The sequence below is a fragment of the Phyllopteryx taeniolatus genome, chromosome 13 (assembly GCF_024500385.1).
Source record: "Phyllopteryx taeniolatus isolate TA_2022b chromosome 13, UOR_Ptae_1.2, whole genome shotgun sequence".
Taxonomy (NCBI): domain Eukaryota; kingdom Metazoa; phylum Chordata; class Actinopteri; order Syngnathiformes; family Syngnathidae; genus Phyllopteryx; species Phyllopteryx taeniolatus.
The window spans coordinates 25340224-25359649 of NC_084514.1; the positions used below are offsets into that span (position 1 = coordinate 25340224).

The following is a 19426-nucleotide window of genomic DNA, read 5'->3' on the forward strand; positions in this document are numbered from 1 at the left end:
ACGCCGCTCTGGTGAGTAACTCGGGGGGGGAAAAAACTGAGCGGATTTGCGAAAGTTGGTGACAGAAAGTCTGGAGTAGCCTCCTTGATGGTTAGCAGGTCTCCCCTTGTGTAAATGAGTCGTGTAAGGTCTCCAAAGACGGACGAAAAACACAAAAACAAAAACAATACTTGAGAGCATGCTACCGAGGCGACCACACTGGTAGGCGCCATCTTGGTTTCTCCTTCTTTAGTGTCCAACCTGCCATACATGTCATCATATGCCTCTTGTTTGGCCTTTGCCACCTCTACCTTTGCCCTGTGTCGCATCTCAATGTATTCCTTTCGCCTCTCCTCGGTCGTCTCAGTGACCCACTTCTTCTTAGCTAACCTTTTTCCTTGTATGAGTTCCTGTACTGTGAGGTTCCACCACCAAGTCTCCTTCTCTCTTTTCATGCCAGAATATACACCAAGTATTCTCCTGCCTGCCTCTCTGATCACCTTGGCTGCAGTGGTCCAGTCTTCTGGAAGCTCCTCCCGTCCACCAAGAGCCTGTCTCACCTCTTCCCGAAAAGCTGCACAACACTCGTCCTGTCTCAGCTTCCACCGCATGGTTCTCTGCCTTTGTCTTCCTAATTTTCCTCCCCACCACCAGAGTCATCTTACACACCACCATCCTATGCTGTCTAGCCACACTCTCCCCTACCACTACTTTACAGTTGGTAACCTCCTTCAGATTACATCGTCTCCACAAGATGTAATCCACCTGCGTGCTTCTACCTCAGCTCTTGTAGGTCACCCTATGTTCGTGCCTCTTCTGGAAAAAAGTGTTCACTACAGCCATTTGCATCCTTGTTGCAAAGTCTACCACCATCTGTCCCTCCAAGTTCTTTTCCTGGATGCCGTACTTACCCATCACTTCTTCATCACCCCTATTTCCTTCACCAACATGTCCATTACAATCTACACCAATCACAACTCTCTCTCTGTCTGGGATGCTCAGAACTACTTCGTCTAGCTCCTTCCAGAATTTCTCTTTCACCTCTAGGTCACATCCTACCTGTGGGGCATAGCCACTAATCACATTACACACAACACCCTAAATTTTAAGTTTCAGCCTCATCACTCGATCTGATACTCTTTTCACCTCCAATACATTCTTAGCTAACTCTTCTTTTAAAATAACCCCATTTCTCCTCCCATCTACACCATGGTAAAATAATTTAAACCCTGCCCCTGAACTTCTAGCCTTACTGCCTTTCCACCTGGTCTCCTGGACACACAATATATCAACCTTTCTCCTAATCATCATGTCAACCAACTCCCAAGATTTTCCTGTCATTGCCCCAACATTCAAAGTCCCCACATTCAGTTCTAGGCTCTGTGCTTTCCTCTTCTGTTTCTGCCGAAGAACCCGCTTTCCACCTCTTCTTCTTTGACTTCGACCCACAGTAGCTGAATTACCAACGGCGCCCTGCAGGTTGACTGGGCCAGTGGCGGACGTTGTTAACCCGGGCCACGACCGATCCGGTATGGAAATCTTTGGATGAACGCTCATATTTGTTTGGCAAAGTTTTAAGCCGGATGCCCTTCCTGACGCAACCCTCTGCATTTATCTGGGCTTGGGACCGGCCTACAGTTTGCACTGGCTTGTGCCCTCCATAGGGCTGCATTCTATCCCAGCTATCATCTTGTTAAATTAAAATATGTACAATTGTTTGAGACTTCACTGTTGTGTCAAGATGCCAAAAGGAAAAGGGTAAACTCAGACTTTATATTAAGTTCAGCACTTTATGTGAACACGTGTAACTTTCTTTTTATTTTCTTCCTCTTATTGTGAAATGCAGCCTTTTATTTAGTAAATGAGAAAACATTACACAGTTGTGCTCATATGTTTTATTAACAGGGCAGAAAGATGTGTAGAATTCTTTATTATGCTCTAATATCACTGGCATAAAATAACATCAATACTATCGTTTATCTTGAAGGTTTTTTTTGTGGCAGTTCTAAACATATTGAGAAATAGTAATAATCCTCCGTTAAAATTACTCTATCTGTATTCCGTGATGATAAGTTGCATGGACTCATTGTTGCAGGGATGGGGCTCATTGTATCAATAACATGTACATCCCGGGACACACATAGTCATAGTCAATGTTTTTTTTTTTTTTAATTATCATTTAAAAAAAATATAAAATAAATATTTTAAAAAAACTAAAAACTGACAATAACAGAGCTCGGGCAATATAAAAAAAATAATTGTGATTTTTGTTTTTGGCCACATTGCCCAGCCCTATTTTGAATATTATAGTATTCTCACATGTGGCCTGACCTCAATAAATTGACTTTTAACTCATGGAAAAATGTATTTTCAGCTCTTCAGGATTTGTATTTGAGTACCCCTGTTCTAGAGTAAGGATATAAATTTATATTCAAGCACTTGAGTCAGTAGCACAGATGAGCGTGATGTCGTAAATATCACCCTAAGTGAGTGAATGTGTGTCTGTCACTGTTGTAGGAGCGTCTGTCACTGCTTCAGGAGATAGCTGAGGATCACCAGACATACCAAAGTAGTGTTCAGAGGTTTCACTCATGGCTGCTGTCAAAAACCAAGGAGCTGACAGATCTTATGGAGAAGGAGGATACAACCGAGAACAAACTCCGAGCCTTACAGGTAAGACTGATACTGTATCCATTTGCAGCTATGGCAAAGGTACAATGCCCATATGGGGTTTGAAAATGTGCTCAGCTGGTTACTCCTTGTCTTAAATATCAATATTTAAGTGCAGGAAACCTTAACAATTTAAAAAGCTGACTTAAATTAAGGTTATTCATACCACCTAAGTTTAATTGTACAATTGAATATACTGGAACATGTTGGTACATCAGTAAACTATATAATGGTGGGAGTATCAGAGACAATAACATTCTGGGTCAATGCTACACCACCTTGAAAGATGGCTATTGCTCTGTTCCCTGTACAGCTTGGTTTCGTCTGATCAAAACCATCTTTAGTCATATATTCAGTATTATATAGTCCTGCTCACCATTATTGGCACCCACGAAGTATAAGTACTGAATGTGGAATATCTCCTTAAGAAAATGAATTAAGTGAAACATTTTTCTCTTGGGAACTTGTGTGTGATACAAAAGAGCAAATGATAAACAGTATTTTATGGACAGATGAAACAAAAATAGAGCTTTTTGTCAATGCACAAAAACAGTATGTTTACGCCGCAATAAAGTCTTTAAGGAAAAGAAAACCCTGTCAACAGTCAATCAATAATCAATAATGCTGTGGGGCTGCTTTGTGCATCTGGCCTTGACTGTATCACAGGCATCATGAAATCAGAAAATTATCAGACATTTTAGAGTGAAATGTCTTACCCTGTGTAAGAAAACTTGGTTTAAGTCTTTGGGGGAGGAGCTGAAATCTGGCATTGGAGAAAAGAACCCTGAAAATGTTCAAGCGCTTGCACAAACTGCAAAGGAAGAATGGGAGAAAATACCACCTGAGAAGTGCTAAAAGCATACAAGAAAATCGTGGAGGCAGTCATCGCTGCCAAAGGGTATGCAACCAAGGATTAAGGAGGGGTGGCAATATTGCTGCACTTGCTGTTTTCAGGTTTTTTTTTCTTTGAAATGACAATATCTAAGTTTAAAAAAACAACAAAAATTTTGGTATATTATTTTGGACCTCCGTTTCCATTTATTTCTGAAGATATTATACAGGTTATGCAAAAAATGAAGGGGTGCCAATAACGGTGAGCAGGACTGTAAAGGCCCCTTTAAACTCCCGCGCTCGCACGGCCGACAACGCCCGCATTGCATCACGTGACCGACTCATTGGGCCGCGTGGCCCCTATGCGTCACTTGACGGGCGCATGTCAAAAATTGTTTCTGCATGTAGAATGCCACGGAGATCATCTCTCGTGATTGGTCCGTTTTAGTCACATGCTGTAATGACGTACTCACCGGTCCTCTCGATTCCACATACCACCTACGCCGCCACCTTCCTGATCAATTTTGCAGTATAACTAAACGTATCATATGGTCATCTAGGGCCATTTATTCAAGCAGACACTGTCGCTATTGCAGTTGCTTTGTTCCTTGTTACGGAAAGGAAAGTAAAAACGGCTACCGGAAATTGATGTAGGGGGCCACAATAATTCTTAAGGGCTACCAGGGGGCCACATGGGACAGTGCACTTCCTAACCATGACAAAAATTCCATTTTAAACTTAAAATTGAAGTAACTTAAATAATACAGCCACCTCATCTGTCTGCTCTCAATGTGGAGGAGCAGCGGGTCTACTCTGAGATCCTACCGGATGACCGAGCTTCTCACCCTATCTCTAAGGGAGAGCCGGACACCCTGCGGAGGAAACTCATTTCGGCCGCTTGTATCCGGGATCTTGTTCTTTCGGTCACGACCCACAGCTCGTGACCATAGGTCAGGGTAGGAACGTAGATCGACCAGTAAATCGAGAGCTCAGTCTTTCAGCTTAGCTCCTTTACCACAACGGATCAATACAAAGTCTGCATCACTGTAGACGCTGCACTGATCCGCCTGTCGATCTCCCGTTTCATTCTTCCCTCACTCGTGAACAAGACCCCAAGATACTTGAACTCCTCCACTTGGGGCAGGATCTCATCCCCGACCTGTAGAGGGCAGACCACCCTTTTCTGACTGAGGACCATGTTATCAGATTTGGACGTGCTGATTCTCATCCCAGCCGCTTCACACTCTGCTGCGGACTGCTCCAGTGAGAGTTGGAGGTCACAGCTTGATGAAGCCAACAGAACCACATCATCTGCAAAAAGCAGAGATGCAATACTGAGCCCACCAAACCAGACCCTCTCTACGCCTCGGCTGCGCCTAGAAATTCTGCACATAAAAGTTATGAACAGAATTGGTGAAAAAGGGCAGCCTTGGCGAAGTCCAACCCTCACTGGAAAGGAGTCCGACTTTCTGTCGATCCACAAAGTCGATCATCGAACTGCGGCCTAGGGTGTCCTGGTGCCAAGTGCATGTGTCACCCTTATGCTTGAACATGGTGTTCCGTGACAATCCGTGATGAGCACAGAAGTCCAATAACAGCACGGCTCGGGTTCTGATCGGGGGGGCCGTTCCTCCCAATCACGCCCTTCCAGGTCTCACCGTCATTGCCCATGTGAGCATTGAAGTCCCCCAGCAGAACGACAGAGTCCCCAGTGGGAGCGCTCTCCAGCACCCCCTCCAAGGACTCCAAAAAGGGTGGGTACTCTGAACTGCTGTTTGGTGCATGGGCACAAACAACAGTCAGGATCTGTCCCCCCACCCAAAGGCGCAGGGAGGCTACTCTCTCGTCCACCGGGGTGAACCCCAACGTACAAGCGCCGAGCCGGGGAGCAATAAAATAATCATATACTGTGATTCCCCTGCCCCCTAGTGCTCTTACAAAAAAATTACCATTCAAAGATGGCACAAAACTGCTGAACAGCAAACCTACATTAAGAACTCATTTTGTGCATTATTTCACAAAAATCAACTGTTTGTCTTGCATGTCATTCAAAATCCCGAAAATATTAGGCCTACTCACTTTGCAGTATATGGCAGTTCACTCTGCTTTCTTGAAGGAGGCCTGTTGCAGCCCTCTCCTGCTACTTGTCCAAGTCACCATACGAGTTTGTAACACTATTAATTATGTCCATGTTTTTGGAGGACACAAATTTTAGTAACTCCTCATGTACTTTAAACGACCTTTCAATAGTTTGTGCACATTTGATTTGAGCGCTTGGCAGCTTCAGTATACTTCTCGTATTAACTCTATTCAATGCTGAATTTTTAACACAATGAGGATGTTTGTGTATTTTAATTAACTGTCGGCTTACATTTATGCTGCACTTTGTTTGCATGAAACCCAGACTGTGAGATGTATGCGAGTAGAGGAAACGTGTTTATAATTCCCTCAAAACCTTTTGGAAAAAGAAAAAAAATATCTTTGAATATAATTGAGGGTACACTCAGTGTGGAGCCCACGGGCCGCCAGTTGCTCATCCCTGCAACAGATAGCAGAGTGTAGAAGCACTATGAAAACGATTGTCGCTTACATGATGTAAAGTCACGTCGGGAGGCCCACCTTCAAAATGGAATTCTGTGGACTACATACATAAAATAAGCACACAAGCCAACTTAAACTCATTGGTGGGGACAATAATCCATCCATTTTCTGGACCGCTTATCCTCACAAGGGATGCTGGAGGGTATCCCAGCTGTCTTCGGCCAAGAGGCGGGGTACACCCTGAACTGGTCGCCAGCCAATCAGAGGGCACATATAAACAACCATTCTCACTCACATTCACACCTACGGGCAATTTAGAGTCTTCTATTTTTCCCCCTTCGGCTTCTCCCGTTAGGGGTCGCATCATCCTTTTCCATGTAAATCTGTCCTCTGCATCCTCCTCTCTAATACCAACTACCCTCATTGACTTTCCTCACAAAATCGATCAACCTTCTCTTGGGTCTTCCCTTAGCTCTCTTCCCTGGCAGCTCCATCTTCATAATTCATTCCGAACCATCTAAGTCAGCTCTCTGTAACTTGGTCTTCAAAACATTTGACCTTGGTGTTCCTCTGGTGAGCTAATTTATAATCCTATCCAACCTGGTCACTCTGAGAGAGAGCCTCAACATCTTAATTTCCGCCCGGTCCATCTCTGATTCCTGTTGCCTCTAAGCCGTACCACTGTCTGATAAACGTTGCCCTTCATTATAACAGAAACTCTTCTATCACGTAACACACCTGACACTTGAATCTCAGTCCATTTACTTACATGAGATAACAGACATACCTGCTGACGTACTCAAGAAATAATCAACCCACTTAAGGCGCTGTCTATGAATACATTTCAATACTAACACATTCACAATCTTTTTTTTTTTTTTTTTTTTATGGGCCTATACCAGTCTACATACTGTATTGTCTATTACTTTGTCTTCTCAGTTAAACACAAAACTAAAATTAAGCATAGTTAATGTTTGACCAGCTATCTAATAAAATAATCTGTCAAGTTAACATAGTTTACCTGTGTCTGTGGGTTTCACGGTGATGGATGAAGTTAGATGTCAAAGAAGTCTATTATATTTGAGTTGCAAACCTTGCATGTTGCCTTTTTCATTTTCTGTAATTTATCAACATAATCCCTTGAACTGTAACCACCTTTGGAGATCCCTCCATGATACTCGCTTCATGAGGTGGCATCTGGACTCATAGGGTAGTGGGGCACACAAAACAACTTTTCTTACAAAAACAAAAGGCAAAGAGGGTGACTTGTCAAGTCGTGTAGTTCAAAGTCGAGTTTCATAAATACCTATTCAAAGTCAAGTCAGTATCTTTTAAGTTTTTGCCCATCAAATTGCAAGTCCTAAAAGTGGTGACTCGAGTTTGACTTGGGTCAAATCAAGTCGAGTCCCCCTATCTCTGGGGTACAATTTCGACAACTCAATTGTATTTTAATGAATGTGCCTTTTTGTCCAAGGAAACAAAATCTTTTTTACCTGTCTCTTTTTCAGACCCTTGATGACATTGTCGCCAGTGAGGAAAAAACTTTGCAATATATAGAGGGTGTAGCTGAAGCTGTCAGAGCGAAGACCTCTCCTGCTGGAGCAGAGGTGGTAGTAGACGAGGCTGAAGAGCTCAGACTTGGTTGGCAGAGACTAAGGCAAGGCCTATGTGAGGTTGAGGAGGGCCTACACGCCACCCTGTACACACACAGCGAGTACATGGCAAGATGTCAGCGACTGGAGGAGGATATAGGATGCCTCAGATTACGACTCCAGGTGCTGAACCAGGAACTAGCGGAGGATCGTGATGTTGGGGATGGTGCTGATTACATTGAAGAGCAGATGGTGGGCCAGTGGAGAAAATACATGGTGAGTTTTTAAAAAGTTAAAAAGTCGCTCGACAGGTGAAGCACTGTTTTACATATTCCTTCACTCTGAAACGTCCTCTTGCATGTCTGTGTGTGTGTGAGCTGGTTCTGTGTGTGGTAAGCAAAAAGAAATACACAGTGGAGTGGAAATGTAAAGTGGGAATTTAACCTGAGAGATTATAATTATGATAAATAAATTAACAAGTAGTCATACACCGACGTGTTTGATGCTAGCGTAGGTTTCGGGACGGAACATTAGGTTCAACTAAGTCAGCGAGATAAGAGGGTGCTAACCCGTGTAATATTTTATGAATAAGTAATAGGACCTTAAAATCACATCTCAAGGGTGACCGGGAGCCAATGCAAGTTGGGTAGAATGGGGGTAATATCATCAAACTTTCTCGACCTCGTCAAAAGTCTTGCTGCAGCAACAGTACTAATTGTAGGCTTTTAATACTAGACATGGGAAGAGCAGAAAGCAGCACGTTACAGTAGTCGACGCAAGACGTAACAATTGCGTGGACTATGATCTCTGCAACACTAGCGGATAGGATAGACCAAAGACGAGCGACGATAGTCAAAGACAACACAAATAAACACAAAATGCAGTTTTAAATGGTTTTTATTCAGGGAGAAAATCCAAACCTTCATGGCCCTGGGTGAAAAAGTGACTTCTCGTGTGGAAGTGTTGGACTAACTGGATAGCAGGGGACATTCGGTGAGACCGGGACATAAGAGGAGTTAGGTGTTTGGTGGTGCAGGGGCGAGAATTAATAAAAGAAGTTAAGGTTAAGGAGGAAACAGTGATGAAAAGTTGGGAAATGGCAAAGGTGAAGCCGCTAAAGCCCGAGGCATAACAAATAGTGATTTTCAGAGCGTGCCACATTATGGGTCTGGAGAAACCTAGTTGTCGGTACTTTTCCAGTCCAGCCGTGTGCACACTTATCTTTCCAAAGGTGGGAGAGAGTAGGACTGAGTGCATGCAAAATTTGGGAGGTCAAAACATTGCCTGGGAACGCCTCGGGATCCCCTAGGAAGAGCTGGAGGAAGTGGCTGTGCAGAGGAAATTCTGGGGTTCCCTGCTGAGGCTGCTGCCCCCGCGACCCAACCTCGGATAAGCAGAGGAAAATGGATGGATATGAAATCAATGTGCTTTACATGATTAAAACCATTTATAAAAAAAAAAAAAAGAGCAGCTTCTAAACATTTAAAACAAAGAGAAAAATACAAAACAGCGTACAGTGCAAGAAATATCATTTAAAAGTAAAAATGCTCTAAAAAGCATGGGAAAAAAATAAGGGTTTTTAACCTGTACTTAAAAACATACACGCTTGGGGCTGAGGTCACTTCTGTTGGTAACTTATTCCATTTGTGTGCAGCATAATAGGTAAATGCTTCTTCACGATGTTTGCTTTGGACTCTGTGCTCCACTATTTGACGTCAGTCTGTCGATCTCAGATAATAAATAAAAAAATACTAACCCTTGGGTCACCTTTAACTAAAAAACAGAGATATTGAAAGGGGCTAAAATCACCCAGTATAGTTTCTTTACACTGAAATAATCAGAATCATCTTTATTTGCCAAGTATGTCCAAAAAACACACAAGGAATTTGTCTCCGGTGGTTGGAGCTGCTCTAGTACGACAACAGGCAGTCAATTGACAGAGAGCACTTTGGAGACATAAAGACATTGACAACAAAAAAAAAAAAAACAGCAGTAAAGGGTTGCTAGTTACCTGGTAATGCCGGTACATTTTTTTATTTTTTTTTTTACAATTGTGCAAAAAGTCCTCTAGCAGTTCGAATGACTAATATTGCAATAGTCCGGTGCAATGACCATTGTGCAAAGGGCGCCGAGACTTCAAGGAGTGTATGCGGTTTAAAGTGACGAGTAGTGCGATAATCTGGGACAATGTTGGTTGTGCAAATGTTGCAGATACTCCTCGATCAGTGTGCAAATGGAGCAGATGCTACTCTGGCATGAGTGGCCAGTATATGCAAATAGTGCAGCGTGGCGAGACAACTACAGTGAGTGCACAAGTAATGTATAATTGGCCCCACAGAAATGTGACAACGAACTCAAGTCAAAAAATTGCCAGCATGTTGTAATGGAATTGTAGGTCAGGTGTTTAAGAAGTTGATCGCAAGAGGGAAGCGCTCTTGTCTTAGCGTACATATAATTACTTATGACTTATAAATAACAGCAATACCATCACTTTTTTTCTCTATTCGACACTTGTTCATAAAATAAAAATTTGCTGGTGTCGCCTCATTTAAAATGGTATTACAGCTACTTTCTGTTCACCATGTTTCATTTAGTAACAAAAAGTCCAGATCATAGGTTGTAATGATGTCATTAATCAACATTGATTTATTACAGAGTTAGTCTCGCAGAGATAGCTGGAGACAATGGTTTGATAGATTCACATTTCATCCTCACTATGTTTGTAGTTCTACTTTTTTGTGCCATATTTCTTTGACCAACTTTCTGTCCCTTGTAATTACAGGGATCAAAAATGCCTGATCTCAATATGGTTCTGACTTACTCAGGAAACCCCGCAGAATTGAAGACTCTAAATTGCCCGTAGGTGTGAATATGAGTGCAAATGGTTGTTTGTTCATATGTGCCCTGCGATTGGCTGGCGACCAGTTCAGGGTGTACCCCGTCTCTCGACCGAAGATAGTTGGGATAGGCTCCAGCACACCTGCGATCCTAATGAGGATAAGCGGAACAGGAAATGGATGGATGGAAGAACATCAATCATTATTTCATAATATATATTATCAGTACTATGTCAGTATGGTCCAACCCACTATCCATTACCAGTATTATACTAATATAATATTTGTATATTCTCATTATCTTTAAGACTGCTAAACAAAACAACTACATGTAATACTTACAAAGTGTTCTAGATACAATTTTTGGTGGGATAAAAACAATTCCAGCTCGGCCTTTTTCTTTCCCACAAAGGCTTGTGTAAACATGAGGTCATGTAACCATCACTCATTTTTTAGTAGTCTGGCAGTTCAAGGCTGAATCCAGCACGAACCAAAACTCTTTCCCATCTGTCCAAGAGATTACGTCCAAAGCTGACATTGGAGTATCATAAATCAAAGATGCTATTGAGACGGTCAGTTGTAGATAATTACTGATCCGGGATCTGCAATAATTTGTCATGCCCAAAATTTTATTTATTTATTATTAAAAAAAAAATTTTGGTAAAGTTTTGGGGTTTGAAATTTAGTTTGACTCCTTTAGTCATCAATGTTCGTAACATATCATGGCTTAGATAATTTCTTTTTTTCAGACCACATTTAAAATGTATCTTTGCGGACTATATGCCAATATCAGCAATGAATTTCAGTCAGGCCCGTGTCCCTTTTTAACCATAAACTGTCGGGTATTGTCAACAAGTTTTGTAATTTGTATTCTTATTAGTTATTTTATGTGTCCGCATGTGGAAAACCACCAAAACACACCATGTTCTAATGTGCACAATTTAGTCTACAGTAGATCGCTTCATGTCAACCCAAATAAATGAATGTTCCATAAAGAGTCCAAATTCATAGAAATGAAATGTTTGTGAAACAATCAGTCTGGTTCACCATGTTATGCTACTTTTGGTACTGTGTTTGCAGCCTGTTGAATTGGCTCAGTGAATCTATGAATTCAGATTTGTCGTGATCAATTATGTGTCAGACAAAATGTTTTGGTAATCAATTATGTGTCAACATAATAATGCAATGTGAGATGCGACTTGTGCTTCTCAGCACACAAAAAATCCACTTTGTACTCCAGAGCACAAATAGAAACACTTTGTGCTGCAGAGGATAAATTAAAAAAACATTTAACTTACCACCCCTCCTTTTGATAAAGTGACACATGGATTGGATTACTTTTTCCAATCCATGCTCACTTTAGCAAAATACAAAAAACGGAAAACATTTGAGAGGTCGACAATGCAAACAGAGCTGCCAAATGTTACGGAACATCCGTATTTGGTTACGGAAATCACTGAACGACTCGGTACGGCCGTAACACCGATTGCTATAATTATTATCTCGACCCCCGGCTGCCAAGCCGCAGAGACGTAAGTTCTCTTTTCCTACGGTGTCAACGCATTATAAGTGACTCATCATCCGCTCCATGATAAGAAATAAACTACGCTTCTTACCATGCTTCTTACACGTATCGTTTACATTATCACGAAGGGAGGGTGAGGAGTGGGGAGGAAAAGATGGAAAAGCATGATGCTAATTGCGAAGGTATCGTGTCATGAATTCGCAAATCACTGAAATAAGTGATTTGGTGATATGGTACACTTGTCACATATGTCTGGCTGGAACTGCGTTACAGCAGACAGTAACCCAAGTTTGATATCTGATCAAATGGACCATCGGGACTGAACAATAGATCAAAAAATAGTTTCCATTTCTCACTTAAAATGCCCTTGACAAAGTCTGTTAGTTCCACCAATGGCCACTGTTGTTTACTCGTGCTGTGGTGCAAAGCAGGCAGAGAATGGGAATGACGTATTTCCGGGTCACAGAGATAAAATATGACACGATCTATTTCCCAAAGATGTGTCTTCCTTGCCTACTTGGCGGCCATGTTGTATGTGGGGCATTGACGTGGCGGACATATGATGATGGTTATATCTATTGTGTGTAGAGCGTAGTCTCTCTCTGTCTTTGTAGTGTGGAACATACTATTTTTGCCATTTGCCTTTGGCAACAGATTTGGAACTAGGAAGCACACTAATTCCTCATGGCTCATGAAAGTGACTAGTCTGTGATGAGTACTGTATGTCAACAATGTCACCATGACCAATCAGACTGGCGTGGTAAGTTTGGATAAAATGTGAAACTTTCAACTGTAGCGTATATTGGTTTGGATAAAAGCGTAATTCATTTGGAAAAATAAAAAGTCTGAAAGTAAACACATGCATCTACTTCCGGGGAAATCCACCGAACTTTAGAAGGTTGTAATCAAAAATATATTTGTCTCATAGGCTACCACGTCTCTTTTTATATTTGTAAATTTTAGGAAAAGTGACGAAAAACCTCTATCAATCTTTCAGCGGTCAACTGTTTCACTCAAACACACACAGAACACAACAGAAAGTGGAATTTTCGGTAAAATTTAATTTAACCTACAGGGAAATTTGGGGAAGAATGCAGAGGGACTTTACTACTACTCCTGGAAGCCGTCACCTTATCGTGGTGGAGGGGTTTGTGAGTCCCAGTGATCTTAGGAGCTAAATTGTCTGGGTCTTCACGCCCCTGGTCCCCCCTTTCCATGGGCTCACCACCTGTGGGATGGGCCATAGGGGTCAAGTGCAGTGTGAGCTGGGGGTGGCCGAAGGCAGGCCTCCTGGACCCCTCCCTGGTGAGGTGTTCCGGGCACATCCCACCGGGAAGCGACCCCGGGGACGACCCAGGACACGCTGGAGAGACTATGTCTCCCAGCTGGCCTCGGAGCGCCTCGGCGTCCCTGCTAAAGCTACTGCCCCCGCGACCCGACCTCGGATAAGCGGTAGAAAATGGATGAAAATTCAGCTTGTAGTGTTTAACTAATAAATCCATTGTTGTCAATTATTCCAAACTGGCAAATTTGGTCAGGAGGCCTCCCAGATTCTTGGTCATTGGGTCAGTTCACAGAAAAAGGTCTTTGTTGGGAGAATCATGAAAATCTTTGGGAGGATGACCTTTAACTAGTTTATGGGCTCAGTTGAGTTAAAACAGATGTCCGGTGTTTATCGGCCTTGCAAAAACCGATCTGTTAGCTGAGGGTTCAGTAGGCAGGAATGCAAAGGTCATCAGGTCTTGGGGTGCCGGAGTCAATAGTCTTATCGGGAATATTTGTTACACAACCATTTTCAAGCTTTTTTAATATTTATTTACAATAACTTTGTATAGTGTTTTAGGCCACAAAAAAAATCTAGGAAAAAACAATAATATTCTAATAATAATCTATTTACAGTGGGTACGGAAAGTATTCAGACTCCCTTAAATTTTTCACTCGGTTATATTGCTGCCGTTTGCTAAAATCATTTAAGTTCATTTTTTCCCTCATTAATGTACACACAGCACCCCATATTGACAGAAAAAAAAACGGAATTGTTGAAATTTTTGCAGATTTATCAAAAAAGAAAAACTGAACTATCACACAGCCATAAGTATTCAGACACTTTGCTGTGAGACTCATATTTAACTCTGTTGCTGTCCATTTCTTCTGATCATCCTTGAGATGGTGCTACACCTTCATTGGAGTCCAGCTGTGTTTGATTATACTGATTGGACTTGATTAGGAAAGCCACACCCCTGTCTATATAAGACCTTACAGCTCACAGTGCATGTCAGACCAAATAAGAATCGTGAGGTCAAAGGAACTGCCTAAAGAGCTCAAAGACAGAATTGTGGCAAGGCACAGATCTGGCCATGGTTACAAAAAAATTCTGCTGCACTTAAGGTTCCTAAGAGCACAGTGGCCTCCATAATCCTTAAAGGGAAGACGTTTTAGATGACCAGGACTCTTCCAAGAGCTGCCTGTCCTGCCAAACTAAGCAATCGGGGGAGAAGAGTCTTGGTGAGAAAGGTAAAGAAGAACCCAAAGATCACTGTGGCTGAGCTCCAGAGAGGTAGTCGGGAGATGGGAGAAAGTTCTAAAAAGTCAACCATCACTGCAGCACTCCACCAGTCGGGGCTTTATGGCAGAGCGGCCCGACGGAAGCCACTCCTCAGTGCAAGACGCATGAAAGCCCGCATGGAATTTGCTAAAAACAAAACAAAATCAAACACCTGAAGGACTCCAAGATTGTGAGAAACAAGATTCTCTGGTCTGATGAGACCAAAATAGAACTTTTTGGTCTAAATTTTAAGCGGTATGTGTGGAGAAAGCCAGGCACTGCTCATCACCTGTCCAATACAGTCCCAACAGTGAAGCATGGTGGTGGCAGCATCATGCTGTGGGGGTGTTTTTCAGCTGCAGGGACAGGACGACTGGATGCAATCAAAGGAAAGATGCATGCGGCCAAGTACAGGGATATCCTGGACGAAAAATTTCTACAGAGTGCTCAGGACCTCAGACTGGGCCAAAGGTTCACCTGCCAACAAGACAATGACCCGAAGAACACAGCAAAATAATGGAGTGGCTTCAGAACAACTCCGTGATTGATCTTGCATGACCCAGGCAGAGCCTTAACTTAAACCCAACTGAACATCTCTGGAGAGACCTGAAAATGGCTGTCCACCAACGTTCACCATCCAACCTCAGAGAAGTGGAGAGGATCTACAAGGAGGAATGCAGAGGATCCTTAAATCCATGTGTGAAAGACTTGTTGCATCATTCGCAAAAAGATGCATGGTTGTATTAGCTCAAAAGGGTGCTTCTACTAAATACTGAGCATAGGGTCTCTGTACTTATGGCTCTGTGATATTTCAGTTTTTCCTCTCTTAATAGATCTGCAAAAATTTCAACAATTCCGTTTTTTTTTTCTGTCAATATGGGGTGCTGTGTGTACATTGAGGGGGAACAATTAACTTAATGGCTGCAATAAGACAAAGGGTGGACATTTTAAGGGGGTCTGAATACTTTCCGTACCCACTGTAAGTACCCTGCCTGGTCATTGCATCTGCTTGTAATCAATACCTCAGCCAAAATCAAACACCTTTTGGCATTTATTATTTTCAACACGGACCTAAACAAATATGTATGACTGCTGTATCTACATCTTGTTGTAATCAATACCTCAGTCAAATCCAAAAACCTTTTGTCATTTATTTTCAAGTAACACAGACCTAGACAAATACGTATCTGTAGCGTATATTGGTTTTTAATAAAAGCGTCATTGATTTTGGACAAAGAATACGCCGGAGGTGAACGCCTGCGTTACTTCCGGTTTAGTTCGATTTACGTTGAACGTTATAATCAACCTATCTTAGTCTTTTTTTATGTGTAAATTTTAGGAAAAGGGACGAAAAACCTCGATCAGTCTCATCTAGAAGGCTGCTACACGGACGAAATAAGAGTTCTAGATGACTGCGGTTTATTGTTGTAACTCAAACACACAAAAACAATACAGGCAGTGGAATTTTATAGAAAATGTTATGAAATCTACAGGGAAAACTACAGGGAAACAATATAGAGGGCTCAAACTACAAAAAGAAAACACGAATAATAGTAATGGAAAGAAACTAGGCATATGTAAAGGGAGGAGAACATCGTGTGTGGTTGGAATAAAAATGTACGTGCGGAATGAGTTGAGTCATAGTGAGAGTAAGCAAAGTTGGCGTATGTGTGAACATAGTATTTTCCCCAAAATTAAAAGGCACTAATCTTGTACATTCTGGCAACGATTGCAGTGCTGTACTCACAACCGTGTATAACTTCGTCCTGGGGTGGTCTTTCTCAGTTGTCTCGGGAGAAACGGGGGCAGGTTTAGCTGAAGAAAAAGGACACACAAAAATAAAACAAAACAGGTGGGAGAAGAAAAAGGGAAGTTGTTGTTCACGCGTCTGTGGGAGAATGTGACCATTTCTCTTCCTGCCTTTTCAGTGACCCGCTGGCAACTTCCGAGAGTTCACGTTTGGCTGGAAGCGTACCTGGTACTTTTAATAGCAGGTGCTCTGATTGCCTAGCGGTGACCCACGTAGGCTGAGAAGCCAAGCGTATTTTCCAAACTTTTGGTCTTGGGCCTACCCACCAACTAGCCTATGATTCCAGTCTTTGATGACTGGAAGCCCAGGTTTATTGTGGGAACTGTTAATTAGTTTAAGTTCCGGGTGACATAAACCAGGCATCCTTGTGGCCATCTTGCACAGCGGGGCGGCTTGGAAGAATGCAGTTTTTTTTTTTTTTTTTTTTTTTTTGTCCTGTTCGGCTGTTAGGTCAAGCAGAATGGAAAATCTGTATCCCTTTTATGCCGAAACAGTTTTACTGTGTCACAGTGGAGTTTTTAAGCTTCCGCTGTGGTATTATAATTGAGGTTTATTGAGAATCAGACTTGATCAGTCGAACAGAACAACGTTTCAAGAAGGGATACAGACAAAGCACTAATTGTAAACAGGATGAGTGAAGTAAATCATTACATTATCTACAACACTGAAACGTTAAATGAGTGTTGCATGGGGGCTGTAGTGCTACACCCTGTGAGGGAAGGACAGGACAAGATAGAACAGGACAAGGACAGGAGAAGAAGCATGCAGGACCAGGGTCGTGAACCCGGCTGTACAACTGAAGTGTGGTGGCATTAATTATGTAAATTATAAGTGTGTAGGACGAGAGTATAAGTGAGGGGATACACAAGCGATTTGCATATTCATGAGTTATTTGTTTCAGTAAGGGGTGTGTGCCTGCGGATACATGCAAGTGAATTGATACCGTTTTACATGCACAAAGACTGACAGAAGTGTCCTGTAATTGCTGTGGCCGCACCGCGGCGGCTGATGACCCCACCCAATCAATCGAGGGTAGGGATCAGGTTCAGGTGTCCACCCGAGAGCAGCCCACAGACACGTCCCACACCAAATGCAGTTTATCAATTTGTTGTGGGGCACCAGTGGCACCTCGTTTGTCAATACGTACTCGCTACAGTATCACTACTGATATGTACAGTTGTGCTCATAAGTTTACATACCCTGACAGAATTTGTGAAATATAGTTTATTTATTTATTTATTTATTTATTTTTTAAATAGGTCTGATGACTGAACAAGGAACATTATATTTTAGGAATATTTTCTTCATGTCTATGTTTTGTTCAATGATTGTACTTTTCTGAAATGGCTGACAGTTTAATTTGAATCCCATTAAAGATCAAATTAAATGTTTTGCCTGATCCTTCATGTTTTGAATTGTACATCTTACAAATTCTGTCCAAGTAATCAAAAATATGAGCACAACTGTGTATTGTTCTCCCATTTACTAAATCAAAGTACGGCTGCATTTCAAAATATAAGCAAGTAAATAAAAAGAGAATGTGTTCGAATAAAGTGCTTAACTTCAGAAAAATAAAGTTTGAGTTTCCCCTTTTCTGTTTGGCATCTTGACACAACAGTGAATTCTCACACAATTTTATTTTCATTTAACAAATCTTAACAATTGAAACATTTTAGAGGTTATGTTCGTTCAAAACCTCGCTGAGTCTATTTGTCTCACTCTTGCTACGTTTCTCCTCGTCTCTGTCAGTGATTACCGCCTGAGATGCCTGTTTGATTGGCTGAAGGGGATGACTGAACTCGTATGTGATTGGTCGGTACGGTTCGTCACTACTGTAAAGTGTGTAATGCACCACTTAAACTAGAAGTACCCTGTATCTCAAATCATAACCTTTCTCTTTTGGCTATGGTGTGGGTCCGTATGGGACTGCTTCAGGGTCCGGACCCAGACCCTTATAGCCTACATATCCCACATTGTAGGCTATAATGACCTCCCACAACGTGCTGTGATGCAGTGGGCAGATGTAATGTAACATTTAAGTGTGTGTCTGTTAGTAACTCTATACCGGTACTAAAACAAACCTAAAAGTTATCATGTATAAGTTAAAAGAAATATATTACTGTTACATTTGTCAGGATCTTTGTTACTTTGGATTATTTTGTCACTTTGTAATGTTTAAGATGTCAGAAAATGAATAAAACTAATCTTTTTCACCCGATCTCGATCAGGTCGATTTTCGATCACGTGATCGGATCGGGACATTCCTAGTAATAATTGTGCCCAAAACGTAATATTAAATTACATTATCGGCCAATTACATTTTAACAAGGACACATTTATTACCTTTATTACGTTATGGGCTTCCACAGGACCAACCCATATCGTAATAACGGCCCATAACGTAATAAATATGCTCTTTTTAAAATGTAATGGCTTATAACATAACTGGCCAGTAACGTGTTAAAAGTCCCGAACCGAGAACATCCACGACAGTTGAAACCAGAAGTTTACATACATGATTTAAAAAGACACATACACTTTTTTTTCTTATTGTCGGACATGAAATTAGACTAAACTTTAACTGTTTTTTGGTCAACTGAGATAACCAAAATTATTTATGTTTGCAAAATGCCAGAATAATTATTTTTATTTTTTTTAATATTTTCAACCCAAGAACAAAAGCAAAAGATCTTGTGAAGAAGCTGGCTGAAGCCGGTAAGAGTGTGTCATTATCCACAGTGAAACAATTACTGTACCGACTTGGGTTGATAGGCCACTCTGCTAGGAAGAAGTCATTACTCCAAAAGAAACTTCCAAAAGACAGATTTACAGTTTGCACACGGACAAGGACCCTAATTTTCGGAGACGTCCTATGGTCTGATGAAACTCAAATTGAACTGTTTCACCATAATGAGCATTATGTTTTGAGGAAAGATGGAAGCTTGCAAGCCTGAGAACACCATCCTAACTTTTAAAATCAGGGGTGGCAGGATCATGTTGTTGGGTTGTTTTACTGCAGGAGGGACTTAGTGCACTTCACAAAATAGATGGTATCAAGAGGTAAGAACGTAATGTGGAATTTCTGATGCAACATTT

General features: G+C 41.7%; 1 protein-coding gene across 11 annotated transcripts in view; it reads left to right on the forward strand.

Moving 5' to 3' along the window:
* LOC133487608 (nesprin-3-like) overlaps positions 1-19426 on the forward strand; it is a 281178-nt gene that overhangs the window by 42533 nt on the left and 219219 nt on the right. For all 11 annotated transcript variants that reach the window (XR_009791407.1, XR_009791406.1, XM_061794488.1 and 8 more), the window contains 2 exons: positions 2497-2652; positions 7530-7889. Coding sequence is in view for 9 of the 11 variants with exons in the window: in XM_061794488.1 (XP_061650472.1) it covers positions 2497-2652; positions 7530-7889 (516 nt within the window). In the remaining 2 variants the exon portion in view is untranslated. The remainder of the gene's footprint in view (positions 1-2496; positions 2653-7529; positions 7890-19426) is intronic.